The sequence below is a fragment of the Cryptotermes secundus genome, unplaced genomic scaffold, assembly GCF_002891405.2.
Source record: "Cryptotermes secundus unplaced genomic scaffold, Csec_1.0 scaffold2, whole genome shotgun sequence".
Classification (NCBI taxonomy): domain Eukaryota; kingdom Metazoa; phylum Arthropoda; class Insecta; order Blattodea; family Kalotermitidae; genus Cryptotermes; species Cryptotermes secundus.
The window spans coordinates 496526-507403 of NW_019728496.1; the positions used below are offsets into that span (position 1 = coordinate 496526).

The 10878-nt window shown below is 41.8% G+C and overlaps 1 protein-coding gene across 5 annotated transcripts in view; it reads left to right on the forward strand.

The window, feature by feature from the left end:
• The first annotated feature begins 36 nt into the window (after positions 1-36).
• Positions 37-10878, forward strand: part of LOC111865119 (Y-box-binding protein 1) — a 24157-nt gene continuing 13315 nt past the window's right edge. For all 5 annotated transcript variants that reach the window (XM_023852861.2, XM_023852863.2, XM_023852862.2 and 2 more), the window contains exons 1-2: positions 37-191; positions 4009-4072. In XM_023852861.2, coding sequence (XP_023708629.1) covers positions 131-191; positions 4009-4072 — 125 coding nt within the window. In that variant the 5' untranslated portion in view covers positions 37-130. The remainder of the gene's footprint in view (positions 192-4008; positions 4073-10878) is intronic.

The window sequence follows — 10878 nt, forward strand, 5'->3', positions numbered from 1 at the left end:
TGAATCTCCTCACTGTTCTTTTTATCCGAACGCAACGCGCCATGTTGAGAAGGAACTTAACAAAGCTGCAAGGAGGAAGGAGGAACATCGGTTCGGCGTGTTTTAACACCTTTCCACCACCCGGAACGTCATGGCTGACCCGGAGAAACAGCCTGAACAACCAAAGGCTGCACAACAAAAGCAAGTCATCGGTAAGTTTCAGAGAAACCCAGGAAGTTAGTCTTATACGGAGGAACGGAATCTTCGTCAGACTGATGAGTTTGCTTGCGCACGTCCATCTTTTTAGCGTCTGCTGCTGCACATGTGGCTGTCCGGGAAATGCTTAAAATACGTATATTCAGAATATAAAACTTGTGAGTTTTGATGGTTTACAGCATTGGGCCCATTCGTACTTTGGAAAGTAAGAGTCCTGCAAAAGTAATATTATAAAAGCCGCATAATGTTGCGGAAATTCGTGAGGCAGAGTTAAGGGATGCCGACAACGTTGGGTGCGGAAGACCAGATTTAACACATGAGATGATTTCCTTTGTATAATTTATGTTATTTGGTAATATCCAGTATCATAATTTAATGTTCATGTAAGTAATGCAGTCATAAAATAGATTCTTCCGTACTGGCTGGTCTGTGATCAAGATCATCTTCGTCGGTACTACTGTATGATTTGAGTTTCAGAAATTGTCTGCCATACCATAGGACGGCATAGTCACTGTATTGGCCCATAGCCATCTAAGAATTTTAATATTATTTTCTTGCCCTTGTTAGGTGTCAAAATATCAGAGTTAATCTTAGACCTACCATAATTGTGTGTTAAAAGATTTTGGCTTTTTTTTTTTGGTTGCGATACAGTGTTTTATACGAAACTCTAGGCTACATCTTCATGGAAGCATTAGGACGAAGGCAGAATGGCCTTATCTAAATAATTTTTAACAGGTCCTTATTGTGAAGAGACGATGTTATGGCTTATTGATAGAATTCTTGGCATTTTCCAATTGGCTGAGTAAACCCACAAAAGAACCTCAAGATTATTATGCTTTTCTTTAAAATTCAAATAGAGGCCCTGAATAGAGAGCAAAAGCATTAACACAGTGTGTATGTGTTTTGTATGATTCTCAGCAAAAATAGATTATTTTCCAAAACAGTGTTAACCAATTTTTCATTGTAATGGAGACTGTTTTCTGTGAGGTATGAACTGAGTTTTCAAATGTTATTAGATGAATCTCAGGCTTCACTGTTGCATGAGCAGTCCATTTAATCTGTCATCTCCCCATTCAGATGATGAGACAACCTATAAAAAATAACAGTATGGTTTTGGAGACATGATGCTTCTTTTGAGCTTCCTTCATGCAGCTCCTGTTCAGGTTTCAAAGCTGTACTGTTGGCTAATTTACCTTCATTATTCCCTTTGAATATTTTCTCAGGAACGGATTGGTTGCTCTAATTTTCGTGCAGTTCTACTTGTAGACACAGCCACTGTCCATCATTAACTTGGAGGCATGAAGCTGACCACTCACCTCTAACTGGTGCCATTCCCCCATATTCTTTCATGGTGTAGTGCTTAGTTAAGCACGGGGACAAATTTACATTTTACCTTTTATGTATATTCATTAGTAGATGCACTTACCATCCTTTAATTTAGATAATAACTTTTTTTCAGGTACCCAGTTCAATAATTTTAATGCCTAAACTGCTAGTCTTCAAGGTGTGGAGCTGAAACAAAATATGCAGCTTTAGAATTGTATGTAGGCTTCCTCATTTGAATGCACCCGTAATATGCATTTTCCCCATTCTTGTTCAAATATTAGGTTCATATAGGTAAAGTTGTCCCTGTGCTTAATTACTTAAGTGGAAGTATAGCTGCAGCGTTCTTTACCTCAGCACTGGTCAACTTTACAGCCCTGCAATGTTACCCTCATGGAAAGATCTGCTGGTACTCATTAGATGGGAGGCTGGGTGAGTTCTACAATCAGTCTGGATACTGTGGAGTACAGAAGAATCTCATGCTCAGCATTCGAACCGTGGCTGTCCAGTCTGTAGCCCGTTGCTGTACAGACTGAGTTATCCTGGCTCCTGTTAGGTTGTTCATATGCTCAATTAAACAGCAAGAATGAGAACTTGATTGGCTGAAGCAGAAGCCATAGTGTTATTCGTTCCAGTCTTTGTAGTTGCTTCTGTTTTATCTGTATAATGGCACTTCACATATGTAATGTACCAAGAGGTGTGCATTTTGAATTTGGTGATGCATTATTATTCCTTTGGGAGAGAAATCTTTTTAGCACTTTTAGTTTTAATTTTGTCTTTATTTTCATCAATAATGAATGGTAACACACAAAAGTGTGATTGAAAATGGACGCTTTTCAGAAGGGCCCTCATTGTGACCTATGCAGCATATTTTTCAAATTTCTTAGCTGGTCGTGCGTCACTTACATTGACCTTCCAGTTTTTATACAAATTGTACACAAAGTGAGGTTGGAAATAAAAAGAATGGGAAAAGTTTAAGATTCTTGCGTTTACATGTTCATATTTAGTGTGTGTTTTGGCACAGGAATGGCTTGGTCCTTATTTGATAACATGTTTGTAATGGTCAGCACAGTCTTTTTGCTGATTTCACCCAGTTTGTTAAGGGACCCAAGTTGAGTGAAGATGTAACATAGTCCATTAGCACTGACAACAAGAGAGTGCTCTGAATTGTATTGTACTGTGTAAAATTCTAGTGGCACAGACATTTCTAGAGTTTACTTCTTTGTAAACATTACAGCTCTCTCCAAAACTTGAAGTAATCAAAAATGTGCTCTTTCTGTGGTGATTTTATAAGAGTCTTATTTTTTTCCCCCATTGGTTGCATAGCTTGTGAATTTGAGCCTATTAATAGCTTGGTTGAGGTAGATTTTTGAGCAATGGGATCAGAAATTATTACTGGGGCTTAATACACCTGATTCAAGGTCGCCAATCTTTTTTGTTACTACCCAAGTATTACACGGGAAATGTGTTACAATCTGGAAGGTCACAGGTTTGATTTCTGATTATGTCGTTTGATTTTTCAATTGACCTAACTAATCCTTCCGGCTGTACTATGGCCCTGGGGTTGACTCGGCCTGTAACAGAAATGAGTACCAGGAATATTCCTGGAGGATGAAGGGCAGCTGGCGCATAAGGCTGACAACCTTACTGCCATCTGTGAGCCGATTTTCTAGAAAATGGGGAGCCTCGATATCTCTCAACCCTATTGGCCTCCATGGCCTGTTACAGGGATAGCTGTACCTTTTTTGACCCAAATATTACTGTCCATCACAGTGAGGACTTTCTAGTCTAGGGAAAAAATGCTAGTTTATGTATGAATGTTTTTGACTGACTCCAGTGTGGCTTTTTCTGCAGTCCTTATCCATCCCTCGATCCTGAAAGTGAAATCATTTTGAATGTGGAAATGTCCTCTACCAGTGACTATGACTCTGTATTGTAAATTTAAATCCTAAATGGAAATCTGTGGGCACTCCCAACACCCAGGAAGTGGATTCTTTCACTCCGTTGTGTGTCAGAATCTAAGTAGTTCAGTAAGTCCGCCTGCTAATGGAATTAAATAAAAAGTATCCATTTTGCATTACATTGTCACTTCTCTCCTAATTATTGACTTTTTTCATGGTGTGGATACTTTTACACAAGCTTTGTTACTTAGTCTGTGAGAGGCTGTAGTAGATAAAATTGTAGTCATCAGGACTGTGACACCATGTACTAAACATGTCTACCAAACTATTAAGCTACACATCCCAGAACACCCTAATCTTAATATTCATGGCCGTGAGAATGATCAAACCTGAAATAGATATGGCGTCTTTTTATTGCATTTTATTTTGCAGGTTGGTACTAGTGTGGAGACAACTCGCAGGAGCTGAAAATAATATATGTTGTCATGATCGGTATAAATAACTATTATTATAGTTAGTATTTTGGATACTCGTCTTAACTTTTTTATTTGTGAAGATCTTTTCTGATGTTTTAATTGCTTTCTTTTAGCAACCAAAGTTACCGGGACTGTGAAGTGGTTTAACGTGAAGAGCGGGTATGGATTCATAAACAGGTGAGCCTTTGCTTGTCACTGAGGATGTTCAAATTGTTGCAGTGCTATGGTAGTGGAGGGAAATGAATCAGGGATTTGCTTGTAACCTGCTGAGGAATGGCAACTGTATTTTATTTCTGTATTAATTTTGTGGTGTTGTCTGACACTAAGGAAACTATTTTATAAAGTAGGGATATTATGAAGATATGGTGGGGATGGGTGTAACTTTAGTATTTGCTATTTACCAGGGATGGAGTCATTTATGTGGTCATGTGTAAAATTTAGACCATTCATGACATCAGTAGTTTCTTCTTATAAATCTTGAAGATGCTTTTAGATCCATCAGTGGTTGAACTAAAATCAGAAGCGTTATCTCTTTTTGTAGTTTCATGCAGGATCTGGTAATTAATTCTGGTGGGGTGTGTGATCCGTTTTATACCCATGTATCTATTTACTTATGGAACTGACACCTTATTTAGGAGCCGCCAAATCTTCAGCTACTCAAGAATTTCCCAAATATTATTGAACTTGAAGGTTCATTACCATGTTCACAAGAGCCCTCCACTGGTCCCTGTCCTGAGCCAGATCAGTCCAATCCATACCATCCCACCCTATCTCTCTAAGATCCATTTTAATATTGTTTACCCACCTATGCCTTGGTCTTCCCAGTGGCTATTTCCTTCTGGCTTTCCCACCTCATCCTCCTTTACTTGATTGTTCTAATTATACTTGGAGAATAGTATCTTATCTATATGGGTTGTAATTATAGTGTAGTTAATCATGAGTGGTGCATTATCACATCCTGGGTCTTAATGTTTGGAGCTTCATCTCTGTGACCTGACTTGTAGATGGTCACTTAAAGAATGCATTGAGGTGCCTCACAGAATGTAAAAATTGTGGTATCAGCATAGTAAAGTAAGTAGAGCTATTCCTGTAACGGGCTGTGAAGGCCCATAGGGTTGTGAGACGTTGGAGGGTCTCACATTATCTAGACAATCAGCTCAAAGATGGCGGTAAGTTTGTCAGCCTTACACACGGGCCGCGCTTTACTCCCCAGGAAAATTATTTATTTAATTCCTGGTACTCTCTTAGAGGCTGAGTCAACCCCAGGGCCATGGTAAGGCTGGAACGCTTAGGTCAACTGAAAAAAATCCAGTGACCTCATCAGGACTTGAACCTATGCCCTTCCGGCTTGTAGCATAGCCCCTCAACCAACTACGCTACCATGTGCCCCCAGTATCAGTATAGGAGGAATAATATAGGTGTATGAAAATATCTGTAGCTTACTATGTAGTGCTTATGGATTATCATTTTCTTTTCGATCAATTGCTGCTTCAAATCCAGTTTCTCGGAATACATTTTCTGTATGATAGGAAAGTTGATTGGAGATTGAGTCCTTATCTTTAAAAGCCAGCAGTAAGTAAACAGGGAAACTGTTTTGAGGAGAGAGAAAAGTAATTTTATTTAACAGGGTCATCAGTTGATAATGCCGCAAACAAGCTTGGGAAGTAGTTTGCATGGTATGAAAACCCTGTGTTTCTGTGTGGCCGGAGAAAGTAAGATGCTTGTTCGTACCAGTATGTTTGTAATTGTAGTAAAAGCATAGAATGTTCCCTCTTCAGTGTTCAGATATTTGGAGCTGTTATCAGTAATACTGTGTGCTGTTATAAGCTTTCTGTCAGTCTTGATGCAGTAATACTTAACACTTTTATCCTCTTTTCATTGGGTTGGTGTATGAGCGAGGAAATTTAAGGCTGTTGTAAAGTGTAGTCTTCATAATGTGGAGTTCTGTAACTTGCACATTTGGTGTATACACCAAATGTTAAGCACCAACTGTAAACAACAGCACTCTTTGCCACATATATTTGGCATATGGACCTGTTGTTAAGCAGCAACTGTAAACAACAGTCACTATACAATAGGCAAATAAAACACCCATTTCTATGCAGTTGTTGAGATATTATTGGTCTATAACATTGGAAATTGTGCTTTCTGTGGTTCATGCTGAAATATTAATAAGCGGGGTCAGTCGAGTTACAGAGAAAGTTGTAAACAGCTCAGTTGAGTACAGTGAAGTGAAGTAGCTGATTGGTGAGAGAGTTCAGTTGTCAGTTGAGAGCCTGTGAAATGGCCGCCAGCCTGGGAGCCAGTTAGTTGAGTTGTCAGTTGACAAGAGTTCTGCATGGTGAACTGTGACAAGAGGACCTGAGTGCAGGAAGCTGAAGAATCTTCCATGATAGCCATCCTGTAATAGACTGAGTACACTAATCTGTGTGTGACAGTGATCTGTAAGGTGTAGTTCTGAGTGGTGTACACAGGTGGTCAGCAAATCCAGTATTCAGTCCATACCCTGTCTATAAGTCGCTCTTAAAACATGACAATATTTAGAATGATGAGGTCTGGGAAGATGAAATGAGTAGGGCATGTAGCATGCATGGGAGAGGGGAGGAATGTATGCAGGGTTTTGGTGGAAATGCCAGTAGGAAAGAGCACTAGGAACACCTAGACATAGGTGGGGGATAATATTAAAATGGGTCATAGAGAAGTGGGATGGGGTGGTATGGATTAGATTCGTCTGTCTTAGGTTAGGGACTATGGGCAGGCTCCTATGTATGTAGTAATGAACGTTCGAGTTCACACGCAAGAAAGAAGGAGTATAAGAAAGTAGGTAGTGTTGGCAGTTTTCCTGTGTTGTAGATTAACCATGTCTCATTCCCTGTAATACATGTTCATTATTTCTGTGAGTTCTGTGCCTATTTGCTTCCCCCATCCATGCTGCATACCCACCTTATCTACCTCCCTGGTGCAATTACGTCATTACGGAGTTTCCCTCGTGTTGACAAACAGAATTCATAACAAGTTAGAGCATTCAGAGTGTAAAAATTCCCATTCGTTCACGCTTTTGTTTAGTTGTCTAAAGCCTGTTCGACAAATATATTTTTTCTATGCAACTTTTATACCAATATGTTTTGCCATGATACCTATTTAACGAGTTACTCTGAAGATGCTCACCGAAATGCTTGTAGAACTTCGTGTAAAGTGAGATTTGAGGATCTGATGGTGGTGACCTTGAAGACTACTACGGTCTTCAGATATGTGTCACCGTGTAGTCTGGTAGCTGTGTCCACGTCTCAGTCTACCCTGAAGATGGTAGTAGCACGTCTTGCAAAACGTCGGTAAACATCTACCATACTATATGGCATCAACCTGAAGTACATCTTCGTTTGAAATGTCCATTATTGTCTGATGATAACTGGAATCTGTTGACAGTATCATCATCTGGGGGCCAAAGATCATTAGAATGTCGAATTTCATGAAAATGCTGCCCGCAGTTCTCTAGTTATTACACATGGACGGACATTTTGAGGCTGAGAGACCTGTTTTTGCAAATTTTCTCGTTTTGAACGCGCCACAAATGTTTCTCTGTGGGTTCTAACCGCAACCTCCCCCCACCCACCCACCCAATAATCAGCTTGAAGAATTGGACATATATTGCTGGGTATCGAATCACAGTCATTCGCGCCCTGTAGTCAGTCACTATGCCCTCTGAGCTACCCCAGTTCATAGGGCCGCGCCATGGATCAAGGGGTTAGTCGCTGGCATCCCACCGCGGCGGCCTGGGTTCGATCCCGGGTCTGGTCAGGTGGGATTTGTGGTGTACAAAGTAGCGCTGGAGGCAGGTTTTCTCGGAGTACTTCGGTTTCCCCTGCCAATCTTCATTCCACCAATTGCTCCACAATCACCCTCACCTATCATCTGGGGCTGGTGCAATAGGCCAGAAGTGGCCGCAGTGCAAGGGACTTAGTTCCACACCACTAGCAATAAAAAAATACCCCGGTTCGTTGTCTCTTGTAAGGCGTTATTCATTTCGCACCATTTAAAGCTTGCAAGGACAAGACTCCAGGAAATACAAACAAAACAAACTCCGTTGCTTGAGTCCTCAAGCGAACTATACCGACCGGGTGATCGCCGATAGTTGACGAAGTTAGTGCCAACGTTAGCGGATATTGTGTGTCGCGTGGTCAACGCAACGAATCCCCACGGCCGTTAATTTCGGTTTTCTAGACCGGAGCCGCTATTTCCTTGAAATAGCTCCTCAATTATCCTCACGAGGCTGAGCGGACCCCTTCCGACCCACTAGTTCTCAGAAAATCTGGTAGCGCCGGGAATCGAACCCGGACCTCTGGAACTCTGACCACTAGACCACAGAGGCAGTCAAGTAAAGGTATACCTGTAACAGGCCGTGGAGGCCTATAGGTTAGTGAGATGTTGAGGGTCCCACGTTTTCTAGACAGTCGGCCCACAGATGGCGGTGAGGTGTCAGCCTTACGCGCCGCCCGTCCTTTAGCCCCAGGAATATTCCTGGTACTCATTTCTGTTAGGCGACCCATACACCTACGAGTCTGGCTCGCAAGTCCGACTCTTCTCGAGTTCCAATGATCCAAACTCGTCCGTCTGTGGGTCTCCACGCTCATACATGTGTGGTGAGATTAATCCGAGCTGGACTTGCGAGGCAGACTCGTACGTGTATGGCCGCCTTAGAGGCTGAGTGGACCCCAGTGCCATAATGCGGCTGGATGGATTAGGTCAATTCGAAAAAAATGTACCTCATCGGGATTCGAACCCGCGACCCTCCGTCTTGTACCATAGTGCCTCAACTAACTACGCTACCGGGCCGCGCCACAGCTCAAGCGGTTAGTCGCTGGCTTCCCACCACGGCGGCCCGGCTTCGATCCCGGGTCTGGTCAAGTGGGATTTGTGATGGACAAAGTGGCGCTGGGGCAGGTTTTCTGCGAGTACTTTGGTTTCCCCTGCCAATCTTCATTCCACCAAATATTAATTACCCTACCGCGTCCCCCCTCCAGGAAATACAGTATTTTTAACCCGGACTGTAAATGCACAGTTAATGTGTCGTACGCTGTTTTCTTGCACGTTACAGGCCGTAATCCACACAGTGAACTGTTGTTACGTTGAACTGTCAGAAATGTTTTATAGGTGACGAGACACGTGCCAAGAGGAGACAGAAACCAAGGTTCGTGGTGAAATTAGTAATCGGTATTCAGTTCTTGTAACAATGATTGTGCTTTCGGGTTGTATGGAAACTTGAAGAGACGAAAGTCTGGAAGTGGCGGTGAGTTCGGTCGGTGGGAAGAAAGTTTGGCTCAGCTGCAAGCCGATGACTGGCCGCGCAGAAGGGGCAACGACCCCCCCCCCCCACCCNAATATGACTTGCGCAGTAGTCTCGCTCGGTAGGAGATTGTAAATTGAAGTCCCGTTCGCACAAAAAAGGAACGAAGGAAGGGTACAGCTGGACAGAAATAACACGATCAGATTGAAGCGATGTTACAAGCTGTGGAATCAGCAGTGCCTCTGTTACACGATGAACGATATGATCGCGTGTTTATGTTAGCAAGATTTGTAATGCATACAAAATTTTTATCGCAGACCTTAGACAGTTTCGGAAATAACGACATAGGTGGTAGGATAATATCAAACGGGTCTTGTGTAATTAATTATTTGGATTAGAGCCTTTTTTTAGATTCTCATATTTTTATGTAGTCCAGAAATTTTATGGAATCTGAATGTTCATTGCATAGTTCACAAAAGCCTGACCTAGGCAGATGAATTTTAGGCCACACCCTCTCATCCAATTTAATTAAGATACATTTTAATATTATCTCCCCTTTTATGCCTAGCTCTTTTAAGCATTCCCTTTCAGGCATTTCTCATCTCTTCCTTGCATGCCTCACCTCTCCCGCCCTTGATTTGATTATCCTAAAGTTTACAATGTACAATCCACTGTGGAGTACACTATAAGACGTCAATAATGGAATGATTGTTATGGAGAAACAAAGGTCACTTTACATATTTCAGTTACAGCCAAGTCTGAAGTGAGTCTAACACACTAAATTTGTTTGTGATTAGGTGTTACTTTGTGTACAAGAAATCGCTGAATGTAGATGCATGCAGCATCTGGTGACAGGAAGAAACTGGTTTATCAGTGCTTTCAGAAATCTGTATAGCAATGGACAGCCAGGGTTTGATTTCTAGCAGGGGTAAGATTTTTCTTTTCATACCATCCAGAGGGACTCAGTGGCCCACCCAGCCTCCTGTTCATTGGGTATCCAGGGCGATTTCCTTGGGGGTAAAGCTGTCAGGATGTGAAGCTGACCACTCGCCTCTATCTAGTGCTCCATGGTATAGAGCTTAATTAATTAATTAAGCACGGGAACAACTTTGCCTTTACCTTGCCTTAAACAACCAAACTCTTCTACAGCATCTGTAATGACCAAGAAGCTCATATGTGGGAGGGAATCAGCCAATTAATTTTCATCTCAGTATTGCCACCCATGAGGCTTCCCATGAAGTATTACACATGGAGCTTCACCTCTGACCTGAGATTTAGAATAGAGTTTCTGTAGCTTTGTGACATTGTGGTTCTCATGGCAGTGACTGAAGAGTACTTGTCTCCTAGGGTGTGACACCATGTAGTGTGGTAGATATTTATCAACATCTTGGGAAACATGCTGCCTCTGTGTTCAGGGCAGGAAAGTAAACCACATGGGAGAAAACGGTCGGTGATAAAAGGAGGCCAAGGACTTGGGCTAAGAAGGAACCAATGTGGGAGCAGTGTAAATTGAAACCAATTTTATAGTGTGTCATTTATTTTAATTTTATCTCATTTTCTGTCATCATTTTATTTTTTAGATTTTTTGTTGTTTGTGTTTTTCCTCAAGTTTGACCTTACTTTCGTTTTACGGTGTAGAAAACCAAAATTAACTGCCGTGGGGATCCATTGCGCTGACCACGCGACACCCTCTGTCCAC